This window comes from Staurois parvus, unplaced genomic scaffold, assembly GCF_062004578.1.
Source record: "Staurois parvus isolate SC_StPar_1 unplaced genomic scaffold, SC_StPar_1.0 ptg001255l, whole genome shotgun sequence".
NCBI classification, from domain to species: Eukaryota; Metazoa; Chordata; class Amphibia; order Anura; family Ranidae; genus Staurois; species Staurois parvus.
Genome location: NW_028319051.1, coordinates 347,717 through 373,943, shown reverse-complemented (window position 1 = coordinate 373,943; position 26,227 = coordinate 347,717). Strand labels below are relative to the sequence as shown.

The window sequence follows — 26,227 nt, the reverse complement described above, 5'->3', positions numbered from 1 at the left end:
CATCATCCCCACCCACTGCCTTCTAGAAACTTCTCAAGCTTCTAGAGCAGGAGGAGGTATCAGGGAATTTACCTGCAGAGACCTCAGCCCTGACCTAAAGTAAGCCTGGCTGACTCATACCAGGCTGCTATCCATCCTCTAGCTGAAAACCTATCTAGCTTCCCTTGGCTAACTAGAGGGGCGCTACACTAGCAACATGCATGATTGTGTGCTGCTAATTTCAAAAGGGAACATACTGTATATTGCCATTCTCTCTACACAGGACTATGTACAAAGGAATATTAACTTACATATTGCAGATATGAAAGTGTTAAAGCAGCATATAGTTTCTAAAAGTGTTTTGGGTAGCAGGGGGTACTACTGGATATATATGGGGGTAGTGGAAATTTTTTGACAACAGGAGTATAATATAAATCCAAACCAGAGCAAGAATGGGTATAGACAGGTTATGGAATGTGGTTCATGGCTAATGGTTCTCATAGGAAGCATAGACCAGAGCTTTTAAAAAAGGTACAGATGGACTTGTAGGACAGCCCCCAGTATGCAACTTATGGGATTGCCAGATGGACAACCGCCGACAGAGACAAACACACATGGCGGACAAACAGAAATTGATCCCACCAATAGACAGGTTCAAAAGCAAAGCCAATACAGCTCAGATAATAGGATCATATCTGAAAATTTGGACAGATTATTGCAGAATGCAGAAACAGACAAGGCTGAACTGCAGGAGTCAGATAAATGCACCAGCACTAACTGAAGAGGGAGAAGATCCCTAGACAGTCAAAAAGGATGAGATTCAAATACCTGCGTCATTCTGTCTTTATTCACTGAGCTAAAAAGTGTGGTAAACCTCAGTCTTTTTATGGCTTCATTAACCTTTGAGCAGCTCGGTTCTGTAACTTACCATTTTGGTGAAGAGACACCCAAACTGCCTTTCATTTAATTCTTAGAGTTCAAAGTCAAATGTTTTCACTGATACAGTTATATTCTCCTGCAGTACTATAAAAGTTATTATTAACTCTGCCTTCAGTTAATTATTAATAGAAGAAGTGGAAAGGTTAAAGCCCAACTCCGGGGAAACCAACAGTCCTCCCTTGCAGTGGGGCTGTGCCTACACTGCAAGGGTTAAATGCTTATTTGGCCTAAGGGACAGTAAGAGCACTTTTAATTACTTGACCCTCTGCTCCCCCAGAAAATTGCGCCCACTATGCTCCAGCAGTGGGCTGTCCCTTGGTGTCCTCACTTCCAATTCATAGCTATGGTTTCTCCATCAGGCTTGGTGACGTTAGAGGCATCCAACTACCAGATTACAAGGGAGAAGAGGCTCCTCCGGCAGTGAGGAGGAGCCTGCAGGAGGGGAGGATTGGGCAGATAAAAGAAAGATGCACCTCCTCCATTTTTAAATAACTTTTCATTCATAGAAGCTATAGTACGGTACCAGCAGTTGAACAGAAAGAAAAATGTGGATTCCCCCATCCACACATTTGCTGTGGATGGGGGAATCCTCCTGGAGCGCTATTGTGTTTTGCCAGCAGGGAGCCGTCCCTGCCGGCAGAATACAACGATCAGTGTTGCTGGCTATACCCGCCAGCACTGATCAGGTGACAATACCCAACAGGCTGGTTGTACAAAAGTTGATCAAGAGATCGACTTCTGTAGAACCAGCCTGCCCATAGATCAGTGGTTCTCAACCTGTGGGTCGCGACCCCTTTGGGGGTCGAACGACCCTTTCACAGGGGTCGCCTAAGACCATCAGAAAACACATATTTCTGATGTGTAAAGAGCAGCTACTGTGTTGAAAGCAGCTACTCTGTTAAAAGCAGCTACTGTGCTGAAAGCAGCTACTGTGCTGAAAGCAGCTACTGTGCTGAAAGCAGCAGTATTGGAGGTAAAATGACACTTCATGAATTATAATTACTGGGTAAATAATTTTATGGTTGGGGGTCACCACAACATGAGGAACTGTATTAAAGGGTCACGGCATTAGGAAGCTTGAGAACCACTGCCATAGATGGATTGAAGTTCGGCCAGTGCCTGCTGAACCAGCTAAATATTGATCTATTTATGGACGGCTTTAACCCCTTGATGCCGACATAGCAAAATAAGCGGCCTCACAGAACTGGGCTTTTTTCTGTAGGGCCGCATCTTTGCATACCTGTCTTTCTGCTGGGAGTGAGCCGAATGGCGTGCTCCCAGCACAAAGACTGCGGTGTCACTGAGAGCCCCAAGTCCCGTTCTAATGATTGGGACCCAAGACTCCTGATCGCTGTGATTGGCTATCACAGGGATCAGTCACTGTACAACCCGGCCCCCTTGGTTTTTTTTTCTCTCTCTCTATGAATGGAGGAGAGAGATACATTGTATCTCTCTAACTCCTGGCATAGAGGGGAAAAAAATTTGGTAAAAAAAAAAAGATAAATAAATATTAAAAACTAAAGAAAAAAAACCTAGATCAAGGTTTGATCTAGTTCAGTGCCAGGGTAAGTGTTTGGGTCAAGGTCAGGGTCAAAGGTCAATGTCAAAAAGGTCAGGGTCAAAGGTCAGGAAAAAAAAAATGGTATCAGTGTCAGTTAGTGTCAGAGTGTTTTAGGTTAAAAAAGACAAAAACAAAAATGCACACTATTGTTTCTGGGCTGTACTACGGGTGCAAACAACAAATAACATACACATATAAGATATCGCTGCGATCATCAAGAGCTGGAGAATTTATTTTGGGTTGTTTTTTGGTGGTAGGTTATGGTAGTAACAAGAAACACACAGCTAAATAAGAAAAAATATTTTTTTTCTTACTATTTTGGGCAAGTTTTAATTTCATAATAAAAAAAAATTAGGAGATATCCATTACCCTTTACCACCAAATGAAAGCGCAATTTGTCCTGAAAAAAAACGGTATAATTCACCTGGATGTACAAAGTAGTTGTGGTGATATGTACGGTTTTACTAACACATGTCAACGTTGCAAAATTGTGCTTAGGCATTTAGATTTGTTTTACTCTTAGGCGTGAAGGGGTTAAAGAGTGTATATATCAGGTCCCTTGGCTCTATTAACCCCCCCCACTAGCACTGAAGATTATGGTAGTGGAGGTGGGGTGGAGATCAGAAAATGGAAGATTTCAACCAGGGGCGGACTGACAACGGTACCAGGGGCATCTCATGGGGCCCCCTACTGACCCCGGGCCCTCGGGCAGTGCCCGAGTTTCCAAATGGTCAGTGCGCCCCTAAATTCAACTAATTCTACTCGGTGAAAGCTCAGTTAGAGTCCTGGGACCATGCAGTGAGTGTACTCTCAGCACACAACCTCGGACCACCATGGGCACATACACTTGGTTGGTAAGGGCCACTTTTCATGCCACTGCATATGTGTGCTGCATGAAGAGGTTAACTTAACTATCTACACAAATCCACTAATCTGTATGGAGTAAAGCTGGGTGCCTATGTTCAGATGCCTACATCACGATGTGTGATGCACGGATCTCTCCCATTAAGCTGTTGTATTCTGACAGCGACTCCCCCTTCACGACCATGCACTGCAATAAATTGCCCCAATCTGCCTGCTCGACATCTCCTCTGGCACTGTAAACTGAGCTTAGCTTAGCTTACAGCGCCAGGCCGGTCTATGAGTGCCAGGATTTCAGTATCTTGCGCATGCGCAGGAGTGACGTCATCCCCTGCTGGTCAATGAAAAGGCCCAAACACCGACACTCAGAAGAAGATGCCGTTGGATAGGCAAGTATGGAGACTCTAGTTCTGCTTTGAACACTAGGGGCAGTGCAGTGGATAAATGGTTAGTACTTCTGTCTGGTAGCACTAGGGTCATTAATTTGAATCCTCACCGGCCTGGAGTTTGCATGCTCTCCCTGTGCCTGTATGGGTTTCCTCCAGGAACTCTGGTTTCCTAATACACTGCAAAGACATGCTGGTAGGTTAATTGGCTCCTGTCTAAATTGGCCCTAATATGTGTATGTATGAATGTGAGTTAGGGACCTTAGATTGTACACCCCTTGAGGGCAGGGACTGATGTGAATGTATAAAAAAATATGAAGCGCTGTGTAAACTGACAGCGTTATATCAATACCTATCAATACCAATATCAATAAATAAATAAATACCTGGAGCAAGTATGTATAGTAGACATGTGCAGAAAAAATTTTGTTTCGATTCATTATTTAAATAATTTGGTTTCATTTACTCATTTTCTGAATTCAATTTGACTGAATTCGGAAAATTACAAATGGCATTCAAATTTATTCTATTCAAAATTCAAATTTAGGAAGACGGTGATATTCTATTTGATTCTCTTCTATTGTTTATTCTATTCTTTTGTATTCTAGTCTATTCTAATCTATTCTTTTTTTTAATCAGATAAGGTTTTGTTGAGCCACCATAATCAAAATACCAACAACTGCATGAAATTATATGGTTATATTCTATTTTATTCTGTTCTATTGTTTTTTTCTGTTCTTTTATTTTATTTTCTATTCTATTCTGTAATGTTTTACTTTATTAGTTTCTTTTCTATTCTATTCTATTATGTTTTATTAAATTTTTTTCTTTTCAATTCCTTTATTTTCTATTCTTGTCCTTTATTTTCTATTCTACTCTATTTTATTCTATTCTTTTATTTTCTAATCTATTTTGCTCTGTTTTACTCTATTCTTCCCTATTGTATTCTTTTATTTTCTATTCTATTTTTTCTATTCTATTCTTTTTTTTTTCTATTCCTTTATTTTCCATTCTATTTTTTCTATTTTTGTATTTGAATTCGATTTGAATTTCGTCCAAAATTATGTTTTGTTATTTCGAATTTATCTAAATTCGTTACTATTGTAATTAAAAAATTTGGATACATCCAAATCTTTGAGTAACATGAAATTTGGCCGATTTTCGATTAGGAACAAAACGAACCGTACGTGTCTAATGTATAGACTGATGTGAATGTACAATATATATGTGAAGCGCTGCGTAAATTGACGGCGCTATATAAGTACCTGAAATAAATAATAAATATAGTGCAGCCAAAGTCACATTAACTTAAACATATACCAAAAACCACACCGTGCTCTCCACCTTCAATCCAACTGTTTGTGCCAAGTATCAACTGTCTTCCAGAAACTGTCACTTGGATACTGTAGGGCAGCCCATACATTATGCATTTATTTCATTCAACCAGCAGGTTTAATGAAAGAAAATGCCTCAATTGCCCATTCACACATTTGATATGGAGGGGACCAGTGGCACTGGTCATTCAGGAAAACCCGACAAGCTGGTTATACACAAGTTGATCGACAGATAGAAATGCCCGTAGCGAAAGAAAGAAGAAATAGCGCAGGGCATACATGACTAGGCCCAGAGTGGGGGAAGGAAGAGCAGAAAGGGTTAAGGTAGCTCCAGGAGGATTTTGTTATTGTTAGTGGGGGGTAGCTGATTGGTAGAGGTTGGTGTAGGTGGGGTTTTGCTGCACCTTAGGATGGGAGGTTCTGTGAGGGGGAGTCAGTTAGCTGGACGGCAAGAGTGTGAGCTTGGTGTCTGTTTAGCACACCTTGCTTCAGGCCACCTTTAGCCCTGCCATGGACAGCCTTTTGGCTCAGCTGCAGGAGGCAGCAGAGGACAGGGGGATGGACTGGCTGCAGAGCCGTGTCTCGGATCTCTTGCAGGATCCGGGCTCATCTCCTGCAGCAGGGGGGCGGGAGGGCCCACGTGCTCGGAGGTCTAGGCCTCCGGAACGCTTTAGCCCGGGCTCCCCCCCCCCCCCTCCCAGAGCTCAGCACCACCATGGGAGCCCCGCTCGGGCCCCTCCGGCTCCGCTTGCAGGGCGCTCCCTTGCCTCTGCTAGCGGGGAAGCCGAGAGGAATCCCCGCCATCGGCGGAGCTCAGTGGGCGGGGCCTTGTGCGGGGGAAGCCCCTCCCCCCCCGCCCACACGGCATGGAGGCAGAAGCAGAATCTGCGGCTCCTCCACTGACAAGGTGCCGGTCAGGGAGGGAGCCCTGCGTGGGAGGCGCACAGCTGCGGCTGCCGGGCTGTCTCCTGTTGCGGCCGGCGGGCCCCCTGAGAAGTCTGGGGCTCCGGCTCCAGTGAGGCAGCAGCGTGGGATCGGCACTGGACGGAGTGCAGCAGGGAGTTCTGCGGCTGCTGGGCTGTCTACTGCTGCGGCCGGCGGGCCCCCTGGACGGTCTGGTGCTCTTGCTCCACAGCAGCATCAGCGGAAGACTGGAGCTGGGCGGAGGGCAGCTGGCAGTGCTGCAGGTCGGAGCCCAGGGACGGCGGTGAGCGTGTCTGGTGCCGGGAGGCGGAGTCGTGAGCGGCACAGACCAGCAGGACCCGTGGCTCCTGGGACCGGGAGGCCATCTGAACAGCGTGCGGAGGACGAGAGGTCGGAGGGCGAGCTGTCGGAACCCGATGCGGGGGCGACGGCTGGCCGCTCTACAACGGTGGATCGTGAGCACGCGGCTGAAGGGGCATCTCCTGGGCAGCCTGGTGAGTTACCTGTTCTGGGGTCTATCTCTTTTTCTTCTGCGTTACGGGACCTGCTGGGGGGTGGTAGGGCCGCTACGGTGGGCGCGGCCTCTGCGGCGTGCACTGTCGGCGTTCCCCCGTCGGGTATGGGTGGGGGTCTCGGTGATGTGATTTCCGGTTTGCGGGACCTGTTGCGGCGTCTTGAGTGGGGCGCCTGGGCCTGCTTCTGCGTGGCTCCCGCCGGATAGTGGGGAAGGTTTCGGGGTTCTTGTACAGGACAGCGGGGACGTGCGGCATCCGGGGGTCTCTTCTCCTCCGGGGTCTGGGCTAGGGGTTGTTCCGGCCACGACAGGTGATCGGGGTTCTGCGGCCCCCTCCGCGGTGTTGGGTGCAGATTCGAGGGTGTCCGGGCCTGTCGGCTTGGCGGACTCGGCCAGGGGCGAAGTGTACGTGTGTTTTGAGGGCCCTTTGGGTGCGCATTTACAGTCGGGGGTACGGGAGTAGCTTTGGAGTGGGGAGTACATTGATATATTCTCACTCTTGCCTTTGAAGCGTTTTCCTTTTGGAGGGTCCCGGGTTGACGAGCGTAGGCAGGTGGAAGCGGAGCAGCGGCGTTTTCGTTTTATCCCGCGTACCTTTGCAAATTGGTTGCAGGCGTTCGCGATCATGGCTAGTGATTAGGGAGGAGGCTCCTGAACATTGCTCGGCACTGTTCTGTTACCTTGATGCCATTGGTGAGGCTCACAGGGTTTATGGGGGTACTGCGTGGCTTCGGTACGATGAGCAGTTTAGGCAGCGGAGGGCGGTTCGCCAGTCGTTGCGTTGGGATCATAAGGACGTTGGCCTCTGGATGCGACTCATGACACCGGCGAGGGCCCCTGGTTTGTTTTTTCAGAGCGGGGCCGGCGGTTCGTTCTTCCCGGGACAATCGGCCTCCAGGCGTCAGGGGTTCTTCTGGCAGTTCCAAGAGGGGACGTGTTGATTTGGTGGGTCTTGCCGTTTTAGGCACAAATGTTCCGGGTGCGGGGGCTCCCATCCCTTGTCGCGCTGTTTCCAGCGGGGTCGAGGCCTTTCCGGAGAGCATGCTGGTAAGAGGGACGACTCCGGTGCGAGTGGAAAGGATGGGGCTTTTCTTAAAGAGGTATCCTGATCGCGCAGCTGCAGTGTTGCTGACGGCGGGTTTTTCGGAGGGTTTTCGCATCCCGTGTACTTTGACTTTGATTCCTCCCTTAGCTCGGAATTTGCGGTCGGCCTTGCGGCATGAGGAGGGGGTTTCGGCTAAGTTGCGTAAGGAAGTGGGGTTGGGACGCATGGGGGGGTCCGTTTGCTTGCGCTCCGTTTTCGGATTTGGTTGTTTCTCCCTTGGGGGTTGTGCCCAAGAAGGAGCCGAATGCGTTTAGGTTAATTCACCACCTGTCCTTCCCTAAGGGGGGTCGGTGAATGATGCTATTGATTCGGAGTCATGTTCGGTGTCTTACACGTCTTTTGATGTGGCTGTTTTTCTGGGTCCGTCGGTATGGGCGCGGTGCGCTCATGGCGAAATCGGACGTTGAGTCGGCTTTTCGGCTGTTGCCAGTCCATCCGGACAGTTTTCGTTTTTTGGGTTGTCATCGGCAGGGCTATTTTTACGTTGATAAGGGCCTTCCTATGGGGTGTTCTATATCTTGCGCTTTGTTCGAGAGGTTCAGTTCATTCGTGGAGTGGGTGGTGCGGGATGTCTCAGGGGTGAATTCGGTCATCCAATATTTCGATGATTTTCTTTGCGTGGGTCCGCCAGATTCCGGAGTATGTGCAGTTTTGCTGGCCACTTTGCAACACTTTGCTGAACGTTTCGGGGTTCCTCTGGCGGTGGATAAGACTGTGGGCCCGGCTATGGAGATGACTTTCTTGGGCATTGTTTTGGATTCCGGCACGATGGAGTGCCGCTTGCCTGAGGTTAAGCTGGTGGCTCTACCAGGGGAACTACGTGGGGTGCTGGGGCAAGCGAAAAATTCAGCTGCGGGCCTTACAGTCGTTGTTGGGCAAAACTTCACTTTGCTTGTCGGATTCTGCCCATGGGTCGGGTGTTCTGCCGCCGGTTGGCGGCGGCGACGGCAGGGATTACCTCCCCTTTACATTTTATTCGGTTGACTCGGGATCATCGGGAGGACTTGCATTTGTGGCACACCTTTTTGGATTCGTTTAATGGGCGGGCTCTCTGGATGTCTGGCCCTGTTAGCAATTTTGACTTGGAATGGTTCAGGGACGCGGCGGCGGCGGCGGGCTATGGGGCTTTTTCCAGGGTTGATGGAGTACGGCCTCGTGGCCAGCTTCCTGGCGGGAGGCGGGTTTTCTTCGCAACTTGGTGTTGTTGGCACTTTTTCCGGTGTTGGCGGTTGAGGTTTGGGGAGAGGATTTTCGAAATCTAAACGTGCGTTGTCACTGTGACAATTTGGGGGTGGTTCAGGTCATCAATCGGGTCTCAGCTTCTTCACGACCGGTGGTGGCCTTGCTTCGCCATTTAGTGTTGCGTTGTCTGCGTCTGAATGTTTTTCTCCATGCGGTGCGTCTCCCTGGGGTTGATAACACCGTGGCTGACGCTTTGTCTCGCTTTCAGTGGGACAAATTCCGAGAGGTGGCGCCGGCGGCGGAGCAACACGGGGTTCCTTGTCCCGACGGGCTGTGGGAGATTGCCTTGGAGTCCTTGCGGGCTGGATCCGGCGTTCGGTGAGTGAGGCGACTTGGTCTGCATACTCTAGGGTCTGGTGGGTGTGGCTGGATCTGCTACAGTGGGTTGAGATTGATCCCTGGGGGCCGGAGGTGTTTTGGGCGGTATTGTACTTTGTGGCGCGGAATTTTGAGCGGGGGGTGTCACCTGCTGCGGTGGATCGCCGACTGGCGGGTTTGGCATTCTTCTTTAAGTTGCAAGGGTGTCAGGATTTCACTGAAGATTTTTTGGGTTCGGCAGGCTCTCCGGGGTTACCGGAGCGCTCATCGATGTAAGGATTCTCGTCGTCCGGTGTCTTTTGAGTTGTTGGGGTCTTTGTTTGTGCATTGGTGGTCTGTGTGTTCTTCGGACTTTGAGGTGTGCTTATTTCGGGCGGCTTTTGCGGTAGCCTTTTTTGGGGCGTTGCGTATTGGGGAGCTCGTTAGCCCGTCCAAATCGGTTCTTGGGGGGTTATTGGTGGATGAAGTCAGGTGCTTCGGTGAATGGGTGGAGGTGCTAGTACGTCGGTCTAAGACGGACCAATTGGGACGTGGTGGTCGGGTGCGTTTTTTCGTTCTTCCGGCTTCGCTGGTGTGCCCAGTGCGGGCGGTTCGGGAATTTTTGTCCCGTCGTCCAGTGGGGCATGGGTGTTTTTTTTTCAGGCACGCTGAGCGGGAGCTGGTGTGAGATGTCAAGCTGGACTTTCTTCAGTTGCGGCGGGCTTATCCGGGGATGGTGGTGGTGTGGTCCGACATTGTCGCCCGTGCCTCTTGGCGTTGGGCGCGGTCGGTAGAGAGGCTCAACAAGGCTCGGATTAAGGCTAACAGAGAGGTGGGGCGTTTCTTTAGTCACCATGGGGGGTTGGTGGTCTGGCGCTTGGAGTTGGAGGTGGATACTTGGCGGTATCTCAGGTGCGATGGGGTACATTTGAATGCGGTTGGGACGGATTTATGGTCCCTGGATCTGCAGGATGGCATGCAGCGGGCTGTTCGTTTGTGGCGTGGCACGCATGGGTAAGGGCTTACCCAGCGTGCTGTGGCGGTTGTTGGTCTTTGGAGGCGGTTCTTATTTGGAAGGTAAACAACAATGGTGTGGGACCCATCCGTGGTATGGGATGCCCGGGGACATTCCCAGTTAACCAAGGTTTAACTGGAAGGTGGTGGTGCTGCACTGCGGACGGTATGGTTGTCTCCGAGCTGGTTGGTTGCGGCTGGAGGCCTAGTGTATATGGTTGTCCGCAGGTGCATTTCGGATCGTTTTGGGGTGCCTTCGAAGACCAACAACAATTATGTGGGTTTCTGTTATAAGGAATGGTTGGTGTATTGTAACTTGAGTTGTTAATAAAAGGCCATGTTGGCCATTTACTCCAAAATTGGTGTTATGTCTTTTGTTAGTATAATTGGTTAAGGGGAAGGGGGTTGGTGCGGAACGGTAATGGTGGTAATGGGGAAGTGGATGAGCCTATCTCTGGTGCAATAGTCAAGAAATGCCCGTAGCGAAAGAAAGAAGAAATAGCGCAGGGCATACATGACTAGGCCCAGAGTGGGGGAAGGAAGAGCAGAAAGGGTTAAGGTAGCTCCAGGAGGATTTTGTTATTGTTAGTGGGGGGTAGCTGATTGGTAGAGGTTGGTGTAGGTGGGGTTTTGCTGCACCTTAGGATGGGAGGTTCTGTGAGGGGGAGTCAGTTAGCTGGATGGCAAGAGTGTGAGCTTCCCTCCCGCCCTCCCTGTTTGGGTGAGTTTTGGGTCCCTCCAGGTAGAGGGGGGGATTATGTTGGTTCATGGGCGGTTGTTGGTCTTTGGAGGCGGTTCTTATTTGGAAGGTAAACAACAATGGTGTGGGACCCATCCGTGGTATGGGATGCCCGGGGACATTCCCAGTTAACCAAGGTTTAACTGGAAGGTGGTGGTGCTGCACTGCGGACGGTATGGTTGTCTCTGAGCTGGTTGGTTGCGGCTGGAGGCCTAGTGTATATGGTTGTCCGCAGGTGCATTTCGGATCGTTTTGGGGTGCCTTCGAAGACCAACAACAATTCTGTGGGTTTCTGTTATAAGGAATGGTTGGTGGCGGTTGTTGGTCTTTGGAGGCGGTTCTTATTTGGAAGGTAAACAACAATGGTGTGGGACCCATCCGTGGTATGGGATGCCCGGGGACATTCCCAGTTAACCAAGGTTTAACTGGAAGGTGGTGGTGCTGCACTGCGGACGGTATGGTTGTCTCCGAGCTGGTTGGTTGCGGCTGGAGGCCTAGTGTATATGGTTGTCCGCAGGTGCATTTCGGATCGTTTTGGGGTGCCTTCGAAGACCAACAACAATTATGTGGGTTTCTGTTATAAGGAATGGTTGGTGTATTGTAACTTGAGTTGTTAATAAAAGGCCATGTTGGCCATTTACTCCAAAATTGGTGTTATGTCTTTTGTTAGTATAATTGGTTAAGGGGAAGGGGGTTGGTGCGGAACGGTAATGGTGGTAATGGGGAAGTGGACGAGCCTATCTCTGGTGCAATAGTCATGACTTGTGTACATCCAGCCTGCCTATACATGGATCATAATGCGGCCAATCCCTGTTGAACCAGACTAATTTCTATCCAGGTATGGCTGGCTTAAGTGTCATAAACACCAGAGTGTCAAACTTGTGCTGTATTAAAAGGATCTAGTAATAGTAACTAAGTAAATTCTGCAGCAATATAGATTTTAGGTTAGGTTCATGCTAGCCCATGCTCTGAAAAGTGATCTGTGGTGGATCACTTTTTAGAGTGCGGCTAAGCAGCCACTATCAGGAGTTCAGGGGGTGATACTGTCACCTCCTGAATGCCTGTTTTTTTTGGGGAGGGGGGCTATGCCACAACCATGAGCCAAACACTTGACTGATGGTTGTGGGGCATTAGTCCCGTTGTGTCTGCAATTTACAGCAGGACTAATGTCCCGCAAACTCCAGTCAAGCGTTTGGCTCACGTTTACAGCAAAGCTGCATTGACTTGAGTGCCCAAGTTTGACCGTCAGTTCTGCCTGTCAACTCAACATGCAGCTTTAAATTTGCTGCATGTGAACAGCCCCCTCCATCTGTAGTTTAGAGTTGAGGTGGGTGGTTGGGGCCAGTAAAACCACAGCTCAGTTGCCTGTTTTTACCGCCCCACAAGCCACCTTACTGAAAGAGACCTTACTCTCAGATCGCTCTCAGCAGAGAGTCCTTTCTATGCAGGTTCAGATGTGTTTCTTACTCGTCGGAAATAATGTGTTCTCTGCACCGCTGCTACCTGAAATTTCCTGCTTGATAATAAATCGGAGCCTCCGCTCTCTCACCGCTCTCACTGCAGGCTTACACGGCACAATCCAAGATCTGGGCTTCCACATGCTGTCAGTACAGCCACAATCCCAGCAGCATATCCGCTCTCAGCCCCCTTCTCTGCTCACGGACTGTAAATCCTCACTGCAAGCAGAATCAAAGCACAAACAGTGCAGACCCAGGGGCACAGAAACAAAAAACTTTTCATATACTCACATCTGCATAAAAATGTAAAGCATCACATCTACAGTATATGTCATACAAATATGAAGTATAAAAATCATCTTTTCAGCTGAAAAAAAATGTAAAAAATCATGGCTGCACCAACATTTCATTATATTGTCAGCTTTCAATGCCTTGTATCCTTTGATTTAAATGGCATGCACTTAAAGGAGAAGTAAGGCCAAAGCTTTTTTGGCTGTAGTTCTCCTACGGATCACAGGAGTGCAGTTTGTTCTACATTCCTGTGACCCATTTTCAGCCAGCTAATGCTTGCTGTCAGCTGATGTCACAGAGCCGATCCAGGCTCTGAAAAGAACCCAACCATATGGTCGGGATCCACCCAGAAGCCTGGACTGGCATTTGGTTCAGCCTCTCCACGATCCGACGAGAGCCTCCTCCTGCCCCCTCCACAGCCGAGCACTCCAGTGAGCGCTGGAGGGGCAGAGCAGAGAGCCGGTGACTGACAGTCACGTCTCTCTGCTCAGAAGGGAGAACTGAGCAATTGTGGTGTTTGATCGCTCAGTTCTCAATGCAGAGCCGGTGGGGGACAGATGCAGTGTGAGTATAAATGTTTATTTTTTTTACACTTCCATACTTCTCTTTTAGTCCAAGTTCACACTGGATCTGACTTTGAAGTCGCATGTCATTGCGGCTTTAGGTGCAACCTGGCAGACATCTGTTCTACTTCATGCACAGATGTCTATGCAAGTCGAACCTGAAATCGCAAAAAACAGTGCAGGTCAGAGTCGCACCGATTTGAACGGTTCCATTGCCGACAATAGGGTGCGACTTGTCATGTGATTTGAAATTGACAAGTCGCACCGGCGCGAACCAGGGCTTAAAACTAAAGCTGGCCACACATGGATCAGAAATCCGGACAGTACAGCAGAAAAGATTCAGTACCTTGGCACTCAGTTTGTATCCTGCATGGAGTTGGCATGTTCTTCCTGTGCTTGAATGGGTTAATTTCAGGCATGCATGTGAATTAGATTGTAAGCCCCCTGGGACTGATGTAAATGTACAGTATGGGAAGCACTCTCTATTAAACACCATTGGACACTTGAGGGGGATGATTGACAGGGAAGTAGAAGGTACATAATGCAGAGTGGTGTTGTGTTTTGGAGATCTTATATTCCTGGCAGGATGATTTGTGCTGATTCTTAGGTACATCTAATAATAACATCATTTCTAATATTTATCATTTAAATTGGTTTCCATTAACCACTTGATCTCCGGCAGATTTACCCCCCTTCATGACCAGGCCATTTTTTGCTATACAGCTTTAAATTTATGTCATGTCATGTTTTCCTACAAATAGAGCTTTCTTTTCGTGGTATTTGATCACCTCTGGGTTTTTTATTTTTTGCACTGTAAACAAAAAAAGACAGACAATTACAGAAAAAAAAAACACAATATTTTTTACTTTCTGTTATAAAACGTATCCAAAAAAAATTTTTTTAAAAATCTAATTTCTTCTTACAAATTAGGCCACTATGTACTCTGCTACATATTTTTGGTAACAAAATTCCCAATAAGCGGATATTGATTGGTTTGCGCAAACGTTATAGCATCTACAAACTATGATATATATATACTGGAATTATTTTTTATTTTTATACTAGTAATCAGCGGCAGACTGATTACCATTTGGAAACTCGGGCACTCCCCGAGGGCCCGGGGTCAGTAGGGGGCCCTGTGAGATGCCCCCTGGTACCTTTTTCATAGGCTTTTTTGAGTTTGGGCAAAGACACAAGGGCCCCATGATCCCCTATTGCCCGGGGGCCCCATGAGTTGTCAGTCCGACCCTGCCTAGTACCTTTTTCACAGGCTTTTTTAAGTTTGGGAAAGGACACAAGGGCCCCATGATCCCCTATTGCCCGGGGGCCCCATGAGTTGTCAGTCTGCCCCTGCTAGTAATGGTGGTGATCAGCAACTCATAGCAGGACTAATGACACTGGCTAGGAAGGTGTTAATATCTAGGGAGATCAAAGTGTTAAATGTGTGCCTAACAGTGCTTGGTGTGTGTACTGTGTGGTGTTTTTACTAGGGGATATGCTGGATTTTAATTCCCTGCTTTGCAAAGACACAAAACCCAACACATCGCCACTGATAGGACACAGCTCTGCCTTGTTTACATAGACAGAGATGTGTTCTGTGTCTCTCATCACCGATCAGCATGTGCAGATGGTCATCCATTGGCCGGCACATGCTGATCGGCTTCTGCTGTCACAAATCACAACGGAAGCGGTGTGTCGGGGACACGCTCCCCCTGTGTGGAAGTGCAAAATCATGCAGATATACGTAATTCTGCATACAGCAACCGCCCTGTAGCAGTAAAACTGCTATAGGGTGGTCACCAAAAAAAAAAAAAATCTGTGAATGGTTCACTTTAACCTCTTGCCAACCGCGCAGCGTAAATGTATGCAGTCACAAGAAAGTTGCGTTTCAACACCCAGCTGCCGTACATATCTGTCCAGGTGGGGTCATAAGGTTTGTGTGCTGAGAGGGTGCTCACTGCACCAACAGCTCTCGGTCAAAACTTCTTATCGGGTGCCAACAGGACAGGTCGCCAATCATATGGCACTGTGGGAGCCAATCAAAGCGGTCACATGATACAAAAGCTGCAACATATCCCAGGCATTAAAGCCCACTTCAAGGGCCTTTGGGAGGCAACTTTAAGAAGTTAAAAAAACATTTGTTACAAAACTCAGAGGTCAGGAAGGACTGGACTGCAGATGTAGATAAGCACTAAGAAAGGGGTCTCCAAACTTTCTAAACAAAGGGCCGGTTTACTGTCCTTCAAACTTTAGGGGGGCCGGACTGTGACCAGTGGGAAAAGAAAATGTCCTGGTGTCAGTGGGAGTAAACAATGCCCCATGATTGGTATTAGGGGGAGGAATAGTGCCCCATCATTGGTATTAGGGGGAGTATTAGTGCCCCATTGTTAGTATCAATGGGAGGAAAAGTGCCCATCATTGGTGTCAATGGGAGGAATAATGCCCCATCATTGGTATCAATGAAAGGAATAGTACCCCATCATTGGTGTCAATGGGAGGAATAGTGCCCCGTCATTAGTATCAATGGAGGAAATAGTGCCCCCTCATTGGTATCAATGAAAGGAATAGTGCCCCATCATTGGTGTCAATGAAAGGAATAGTGCCCCATCATTGGTGTCAAAAGGGAGAAATAGTGCCCCATCATTAGTATCAATGGGAGGAAAAGTGCCCCATCATTGGTATCACTGAAAGGAATAGTGCCCCATCATTGGTGTCAATGAAAGGAATAGTGCCCCATCATTGGTATCAGTGGGAGGAAAAGTGCCCCATCATTGGTATCACTGAAAGGAATAGTGCCCCATCATTGGTGTCAATGGGAGGAATAGTGCCCCGTCATTAGTATCAATGAAAGGAATAGTGCCCCATCATTGGTGTCAATGAAAGGAATAGTGCCCCATCATTGGTGTCAAAAGGGAGAAATAGTGCCCCATCATTAGTATCAATGGGAGGAAAAGTGCCCCATCATTGGTATCACTGAAAGGAATAGTGCCCCATCATTGGTGTCAATGAAAGGAATAGTGCCCCATCATTGGTGTCAATGAAAGGAATAGTGCCCCATCATTGGTGTCAATGAAAGGAATAGTGCCCCATCATTGGTATCACTGAAAGAAATAGTGTCCCATTGTTCATATCAATGAAAGGAATAGTGCCCCATCATTGTTGTAAATAGGAGGAATAGTGCCCCATGTCGATGTCAGTGGGAGAAACTATGCCACACTGTTGCTTGCAGTGGGAGGAATAATGCCTCAAGGGCCAGATAAAAGCAAGCAAAGGGCCACATCTGACCCACGGGCCGAAGTTTGGATACCACTGCCCTAAAATAAAGAAGCAGCTTGTCCTACCTACATACAGTGACCAGAAGCTGACTTTAATATGTAACAGATGTTGACATACGCTTATTGCCAGATCTGGGCACCAGGCACTGGAGAATGTCTGTTTTCTTGTTACCTAGAATTTAGGGAAACTAATGAATAATGGAGCTTAACCCCTCATCTCCCAAGGTATGTTTAACTTGGCATCTACTTCACTTTTTAGGACTCTGAAGGTGCGCAGCAGATCTAGGGCTCTGCAGTTCCTCCAGGGAGCCCAGGACCACAGTAAGTGCCTTTAGCATTGAGAGCAGGAAGTGACTGGGAAATACTGTTCTTCCTGCGACTAATGAACCCAGAAACAGCATGTATTGAGTCACTTCCGGATTCACAGCTGTCATTCCCTGGCTACTATAGAAAATAACGCAGCTAATCAAGCATGATCTGTGCTTGATTAACCACAGTGGAGGACAGGGGAGACATTGGGGAACTAAGGCTGGCCATACATTATACAATTTTCCAATAATTTTCTGTCCAATTTCCTTTAGGGACAGTTCACACTAAAAAAATGCACTCCGGGTGCATTCTGGATACGTTTTTTGCTTAGAGTTCACACCACACGCAGTTCCGGTGCAGTTTTGATACAGTTTGCCATGTTCCAGTATGGTTCTGTGCAGAAAAAATTGCAGCATGTTCTACTTTTTTTTCTGCACTGACTGGAACTGACTGCACTGGTGTGAACTAGGGCCATTGGCATACATGGAAAACTCTGTGCATGCATTTTTGATGCAGGAAAAAAGCGCACTGAACTGCATCTAGTGTGAACTAGCCCTTAGGTTAACCTTTAACTATGTAATGCAAGGGTCTGTCTAATTGGATACAACTGAAAGTGTTGTTTAGGTTTGACCTCATATTATAGACTTGATTATAGACTAGACTTCACCTCCACAACATCTCCAAAACTCTGAAACCACTAAGCAACTTATTCACTCCCTTGTTATCTCTCGCCTTGACTATTGTAACTCCCTCCTCATTGGCCTACCTCATCGCAGGCTATCCCCTCTTCAGTCTATCATGAATGCTGCTGCCAGACTCATCCACCTTACTAACCGTTCTGTATCAGCCACCCCTCGCTGCCAATCCCTCCACTGGCCTCCACTCAGTGCCTTCCACCCCTCTCTGCCAATCCCTCCACTGGTCTCCACTCAGTGTCCTCCACCCCTCTCTGCCAATCCCTCCACTGGCCTCCACTCAGTGCTCTCCACCCCTCTCTGCCAATCCCTTCACTGGCCTCCACTCAGTGCCTTCCACCCCTCTCTGCCAATCCCTCCACTGGCCTCCACTCAGTGTCCTCCACCCCTCTCTGCCAATCCCTCCACTGGTCTCCACTCAGTGTCCTCCACCCCTCTCTGCCAATCCCTCCACTGGCCTCCACTCAGTGCTCTCCACCCCTCTCTGCCAATCCCTTCACTGGCCTCCACTCAGTGTCCTCCACCCCTCTCTGCCAATCCCTCCACTGGCTTCCCATTGCCCAACGGATAAAATTCAAAACATTAACACTGACATATAAAGCCATTTATAACTCTGCCCCAAATTACATCACCAATCTTGTCTCCAAATATCACCCAAACCGTACTCTCCGCTCCTCCCACGACCTTCTAGCTCCCTTGTCTCCTCCTTCCATGCTCGGCTCCAGGACTTCTCCAGAGCCTCCCCCATCCTCTGGAACTCTCTACCCCAATCTATCAGACTATCGCCTGCTCTGCCCACATTTAGGTGATCTCTGAAAATCTCTTCAGGGAAGCATATCCTGCCTTCAGTTAATAACGGAATCTTCTCTTCCTTCTACCAGTCCATCCCCCACAGTTAATACCTTTTGCACCACCAGCCCCTCCCTCTTAGATTGTAAGCTCCACGGATCAGGACCTCCTAACCCTCTTGTATTGAACTGTATTGTTGCTGTATTGTCTCCCGTTATCTTGCAAAGCACTCAGCAAACCTTTGCCTCAATATAAATCCTGTATAATATTAATAATATGATTTCTGGTAAATCTAAAGGAAAATTGTACAAGAAAATTGTACAGGCTAAGGCTGGCCATACATTATACAATTTTCTTTGATAATTTTGCTTTAGATTTACCAAAAACCATATAATAGGAGGTCAAACCTAAACAACACTTTCAATTGTATCCAATTAGGCAGGCCCTTGCACTACATAGTTAAAGGTAAATCTAAAGGAAATTGGACAGAAAATTGTAAAAAAAAATGATATAGTGTATGGCCAGCCTAATAGACCCCTGATGTCTCCATAAACATCGCATAGGGGAGTTTTAAAGAAAATGTAATAAAAATTAAAAATAGTTAATAAAAAATATATATAAGCACCCTTGTTACCCCGGTGCACACTCCAATGCAAACATACAGCAAAGGCATTTATATGTATGTCAAACAAATTCACAGATCTACTCACCACAGCCACCCAATGCCAGGAGATCTGTAAGGATATGTGTCTCTTGCTGAATTTAGGAAGGAAGCCGAGTTCCACAAGGCACACAGCTCAGTACAGATAATCAGAATATTGCACTGCCAATCTTTGTGCTACAATGTTATCTCTCTGGACTTTATTCGCTTACCTTTGCCCTGTTGATGGAGAGTAGATGGGTCCGTATATGCTGTGTTCCCATCCATAGTCACCTCTCTATCCCATCTTCTCCGGTTATCTTCAGACTTTTGATCTCTGTTATAGGAGGACAATAAACAGAAAGACGTAAAACACGTACATAGCACAGATGTCATACATCTCATGATGAGCACAAATAGCACCAATCTCACATACAGCAGATTGTGATGACCAGGAACTAGTCCTGTAATTGCCCTGAGGCTGGGTTCACGCTGTCATGCTGCTTAACCAAATAAAGATTTCTTTTGGTGGTATTTCATCGCCTGTGGGTGTTTTATTGTTTGCGCTATAAACAAAAAAAAGCAAAAATTTTGAAAAAAAAAATTTTGCAAACAGGTAAGTTTTCTCCTTCACTGATGTGCGTTGATGAGGCTGCACTGATGGGCACTGAAAGGCAGCACTTATGGGCACTGATAGGCAGCACTGATGAGGTGGTACTGATAGGTGGCACTGATGAGGTGGTACTGATAGGTGGCACTGATGAGCTGGCACTGATATGCAACAATGATGGGCACTGATGGGCACTGATAGGCGGCACTGATGAGGTGGTACTGATAGGTGGCACTGATGAGCTGGCACTGATATGCAACAATGATGGGCACTGATAGGAGGCACTGATGGGAACTGATAGGCGGCACTGATGAGGTGGTACTGATATGCAACAATGATGGGCACTGATGGGCACTGATAGGCGGCACTGATGAGGTGGTACTGATAGGTGGCACTGATATGCAACAATGATGGGCACTGATGGGCACTGATAGGCGGCACTGATGAGGTGGTACTGATAGGTGGCACTGATGAGCTGGCACTGATATGCAACAATGATGGGCACTGATAGGAGGCACTGATGGGAACTGATAGGCGGCACTGATGAGGTGGTACTGATATGCAACAATGATGGGCACTGATGGGCACTGATAGGCGGCACTGATGAGGTGGTACTGATAGGTGGCACTGATATGCAACAATGATGGGCACTGATGGGCACTGATAGGCGGCACTGATGAGGTGGTACTGATAGGTGGCACTGATGAGCTGGCACTGATATGCAACAATGATGGGCACTGATAGGAGGCACTGATGGGAACTGATAGGCGGCACTGATGAGGTGGTACTGATATGCAACAATGATGGGCACTGATAGGAGGCACTGATGGGCACTGAAAGGCGGCACTGATGAGGTGGTACTGATAGGTGGCACTGATATGCAACAATGATGGGCACTGATAGGAGGCACTGATGGGCACTGACAGGAGACACTGATGAGCTGGCACTGATATGCAACAATGATGGGAACTGATAGGCGGCACTGCTGTGTGGCACTGACTGGCGGCACTGCTGGACACTGACTGGCGGCACTGCTGGGCACTGATGGGCGGCATTGATGGGTGGCACTGCTGGGCATAGGTGGATGGCACTGCTGGGCACAGGTGGGCAGCACTGCTGGGCATAGATGGGCAGCACTGGTGGGTAGCACTGTTGGGCACTGATCATCAGTGCCGATCCGTCCTCTGACAATTGCCGGTTATCGGCAGTACTTTCCTCAGGCTGTGACAACGTGCGGAAAGTGCAGCCGATAACTGGGAACTGCATTTACCCGGTGATCTGCTGTGTCATTGGATACGGCTGATCACGTGGTAAAAGGCTGCTGTGATTGGCCTTTTACCACATCACGTGATCAGCTGTGTGATCACATCACGTGATCACGGAGATGACCGGGGGCGCGCCCCTGGGGGCGCGCGGGAGGGTGTGTTCTGGGAGGACATCATATGATGTCCTCCCAGAGCTGGCTTAGTTAAAGTAGTAAAACCTGAGTGTTTTTAGCTTAATACATTGAGCGCAATAAAAAAAACATTCCCTGGTAAACAGGACAGGTGTAGCAATGGAGAGTTTACAGGGGTTTTAACCAATCAGTTCTTTTTCAAATGCTGCTTTAAGCATTGAAAATGGTCATCTGCTGACTTGGTACCATCCACAGGCAACTTAACTCTTCATTAAGACACAGACGCGAATTATAGTGCAAATTTACCTCATCTAATTGCAGTACAGAGGATGTTTTTCAAGTCTTTTGAAGTGTTAAAGGAGGACAGTGACTTTACCAAGAAAAACTAACACTGACTGAGGGAAGCAAATGGAGAAACAGAAAAAGGGCGCACCGACCTAGTGCATTATCGTTTAAAATATTTATTGAAGAAACAAAGTAAGTATCATACTCACAATAGACATAAAAACACAGGCATGTCAAACTGAACAAGATGTATGATCCAAACAACATCTGAGTCCATAAGATGGAACCCTGGATGACCAACTGGCTAACACGTATCGAGGACACATCTCTTCCTCAGAGCCAACACTACAGGAGTCTGCACTTCTCTTTATATAAGTTGCTAAATGATAACAAAAGGGCTGTATCAGAACCTGAGGGAATATAGAAGAAGCAGGGAAGGTCTAGCTATGAGTGAACTAACTAGCACTAAACAGGAGTGGAAGTCAGAGGATACAAAATCACAAAGGTATTCAAGTTGTAGTGGCCCAAAACCTCTACTAGATATCTGCATACTACAGATCAATAGTAACCTGAGGCAGTTCAAACAATGAACAAAAATTACATAAGTGGGAAAGAACACTTTCCAAAAAAATGTTTTGGCACTATTCCTCCCACTGACACCAACTATGGGGTACTATTCCTCTCACTGACACTAATGATGGGGCACTATTCCTCCCACTAACATCAATGATGGGGCATAATTCCTCCCACCCACTGACACCATTGATGCGACACTATTCCTCCCACTGACACCAACGATGAAGTACTATTCCTCCCACTGACACCAACGATGAAGTACTATTCCTCCCACTGACACCAATGATGGAACATAATTCCTTCCACCCACTGAAATCAATGATTGGACACTATTTCTCCCTCTGACACCAATGATGGGGCACTATTCCTCCAACTGACACCAATGATGGGGCACTATTCCTCCCACTGATACCAATGATGGGACACTATTCCTCCCACTGATACCAATGATGGGGCACTATTCCTCCCACTGATACCAATGATGGGGCACTATTCCTCCCACTGATACCAATGATGGGGCACTATTCCTTCCACTGACACCAATGATGGGGCACTATTCCTCCCACTGATACCAATGATGGGGCACTATTCCTCCCACTGATACCAATGATGGGGCACTATTCCTTCCACTGACACCAATGATGGGGCACTATTCCTCCCACTGATACCAATGATGGGGCACTATTCCTCCCACTGATACCAATGATGGGGCACTATTCCTTCCACTGACACCAATGATGGGGCACTATTCCTTCCACTGACACCAATGATGGGGCACTATTCCTTCTATTAACACCAATGATGGGGCACTATTCCTTCCATTGACATCAATGATGGGACACTATTCCTCCCACTCACACCAATAATGGAGCACTGTCCTTCCCCAGTGATACATAGGACACTCTTCCTTACACTGACACCAATGTTGGGGCACTATTCCTCCCACTGACACCATTGATGGGAAACTATTCCTCCCACTGATACCAATGATGGGGCACTATTCCTCCCACTGATACCAATGATGGGGCACTATTCCTCCCATTGACACCAATAATGGAGTACTGTCCTTCCTCCTCAGACCAATAATAGGACATTCTTCCTTACAGTGACACCAAGGTTGGGGCACTATTCCTCCCACTAAAACCAATGATGGGGCATAATTCCTCCCATTCATTGACACCTATGATGGGGCACTATTCCTCCCATTGACCACAATAATGGAGCACTGTCCTTCCCCCTTAGGCCAATGATCAAACACTCTTCCTTAAACTGACACCAATGATGGGGCACTATTCCTCCCACTGACACCAATGTTGGGGCACTATTCCTCCCACTGACACCAATGTTGGGGCACTATTCCTCCCACTGACACCAATGATGGGGCACTATTCCTCCCACTGACACCAATGTTGGGGACTATTCCTCCCACTGACACTAATGATGGGCACTATTCCTCCCACTGATACCAATGATGGGGCACTATTCCTCCCACTGACACCACGATGGGGCACTATTCCTCCCACTGACACCAATGATGGGGCACTATTCCTGCTACTGACACCAATGATGGGGCACTATTCCTCCCACTGACACCAATGATGGGGCACTATTCCTCCCACTGATACCAATGATGGGGCACTATTCCTCCCACTGACACCAGTGGTGGGGCACTATTCCTCCCACTGACACCAATGATGGGGCACTATTCCTCTCACTGACACCAATGATGGGGCACTATTCCTCCCACTGACACCAATGATGGAGTGCTATTCCTCCTCCTGCTGACCACAGGCGCTATGTCATTTTTTTTTTACTCCCACTGACCACCAAGCCTGAGGCATTGTCTATCCCCACTAATGTTGGGGCATTTCTACTGCCACTGGTCACAATCTGGCCCCCCTAAAATCTGAAGTCTAAGCTAGCCCCTTGTTTGGATACCGCCACCCCTCCTTTATGGAAATGTATAATTATATAATGTTTTATTTTAGCATTTTTCCTAGGAAATAAAATGTAGAAACGCAGATTTCTGCGGGTAGGTAAAGGGTGAGCGATAATTAGCAGCTCATTTCTCGTCTTGTCTTCTTGTGAAGTCTCCCCATTCTCCATCAGATTTCATCTTCCTGGAACAAAATGCCAATGAGATGCAAAAAACTGCCAACACAAACCTGCACCCCAGACCCTGAAATGGAATCCTGCAGAACAGATTCTCCCACACGGCACGACAATCTGCTGCCTCTCAGTTATTTTCAGATGCTTCTGTCATATCAACGGTTTCAGCAAACAAAAATACATCGGGAACAGAATGTAAATCTACGACGACGACAGATAATGAGATACCAAAATGTGGTTTAATTTATGAAATATTAAAATCTCGAAAGCTGCAGTACTGGCAGATGACCTGTTGGTGCTGCTAGAAGTTCTGTTTATCATCCACTTCCTGTAGCAGGTTGACACCGCTGTGTGTTCTGCAGTGAAATCACTGCAACGTCGTCACCTTGAGGACCGGGGAGTCCTAGATGGACATGTACTGTTAGATGGACTTCAAGTAAATGACAAATATGTTAAAGCCCAACTACAACATTTTTTTTTCTTTACAGCTGATCTCCAGCCTGTCCTTCAGTCTTGCACAGTTGTACCGGCTCCTCTCCTGTACTGACATTGCGTACTCGGATTTCACTGCACACTGTGAGCTTCTCACAATGTGCATTAGAAGCTGCAGCAATTCAAATACAGCTTCGCTTCAATTCCTGGCTGGAGAACGTCCAGCATCATTTAGCTCATTTCTACTTACCGCTTCTTGGCCTTTTGGCTAAGATCACGTGTAGTATCTATCAGGGGCGGACTGACTATTCGGGCACTCTGGCACTGCCCGAGGGCCTGGGGTCAGTAGCGGGCCCCATGAGATTTCCCTGGTACCTTTCATACGCCTTTTTGGGTGTGGTTTGAGTGTGGGCTAGGACACAGGGGTCCCATGATCCCCTATTGCCCGGGGGCCCCATGAGTTGTCAGTCCGCCTCTGGTATCTATTCTTATCAGTGTCCAGTAGGGGGTCCTCCGCTGGGGGAGGAAGTAGAGTGGAGACGTTGGTGGAAGTAGCAGCAGAGAAGTGAACACTTAAATCCCCCAGAGCTCCCCCTGGTAACTATCCCAATATACTGAAGTGGCTGCACCCATGTCCTTAAAGAGGACCTCCAGTTGAATTTCCACCCTGATGATATCCATTCATCCTGGGCTGACTCCAATTTCATCCTGAGAGGGATTCCCTGGCAGACATCCATTTATTTATACACTGCGCAATACCTTTGCGCATCTGGTGAGTGTGCATTTTATCCATATCCTGCCTCTCAACAAATTTTACAGATTGATGAATTTGGGAATACTGAAGTCACCTTGAGCTTTTTATATATTTATTCAGGACTGTAATTTTATGCATGAGATATATGGTTTATACATATTAGGATTATTTATATTTTAGTGCTGCACAAATATTTTACTATGTATAGTACCCCTGCTGGTATCATGGGGGCTCTGAAGGTTAGTACTGGCTGGAAGAGAAATCGAGGTGCCCACAGGCTGTTGGGGCCGGGAGTAATTCCCCCAGGAAAACTGAAGAAGCCCAGTTCCTCCTGATTTGAGTGGGTCTACCTCGTCTGGCCAGGGGCCTTGGAGGCAGAGAGTCCGTGGAGCAGTGCCCCCTGTGAGTGGTCACCTCAGGGGTGCTCTTAGTAATGGGGGTGGGATCCCAAGTGTGAAAAGTGCACATGGTCACTGTTCTAAACACTTTTTCTGCACTGCGCCTTTTAGCGCTAGGACTTTTGGCTAAGTCCCGGGCAATTTTTTTGCTACGGGCCTTAGGGCCTAGCCAGTGCACAATTGCATGGCCACTTATTTATTTATTTATTCTCCCCACTGTTTTGCACTTTTCACTTTTGTGCGTGTTTTTTCTCACTAGGATGGAGTGTGTGGGTCCTCGGGGCCTGTCCTGAAGTCTAGGGGGAGGAGGCGGGGCCATTAGATTCCTTCCTCCCCACCCAATTCTTTAAGAGGGAGGAAGAAGGAAAGGTAAAGTCTTTATGGGTGAAGTTTTGTTTTAGGCTGCATTCACACTTGAGCGTTCTTTGCGCGTTTTGTTGCACTTGTTTTGTGTATATATGCATTTTCATACAGCGTTTTTCAGGCATATTTAAACTTTGGTGTTATTTTATTAGCCAATAGACAAAAATATCATCTCTTGCATCATTTGTTGCTGAGTTTTTCATTTTTTTTTTCGATTTTCCATTTGCTTTTATTTCTTTTTTAATTACTATTCATTTATTTGTTTTTTTTCCGTTAGGGTAAAGAGTTAGAAGTTAAAGTTATTATTATTATATAGGATTTATATAGCGCCAACGGTTTGCTCAGTGCTTTACATTAAAGTGGGAGACAATACAGCAACAATACAGTTCA

The 26,227-nt window shown here is 47.4% G+C and overlaps 1 protein-coding gene across 1 annotated transcript in view; it reads right to left on the bottom strand.

Moving 5' to 3' along the window:
- The window catches only part of LOC149437772 (peroxisomal N(1)-acetyl-spermine/spermidine oxidase-like), a 50,231-nt gene that overhangs the window by 11,924 nt on the left and 12,080 nt on the right, over positions 1 to 26,227 (bottom strand). Inside the window, exon 2 of the mRNA XM_089660626.1 lies at positions 19,148 to 19,251. Within this exon, the coding sequence (XP_089516752.1) occupies positions 19,148 to 19,202 (55 nt within the window). The 5' untranslated portion in view covers positions 19,203 to 19,251. The remainder of the gene's footprint in view (positions 1 to 19,147; positions 19,252 to 26,227) is intronic.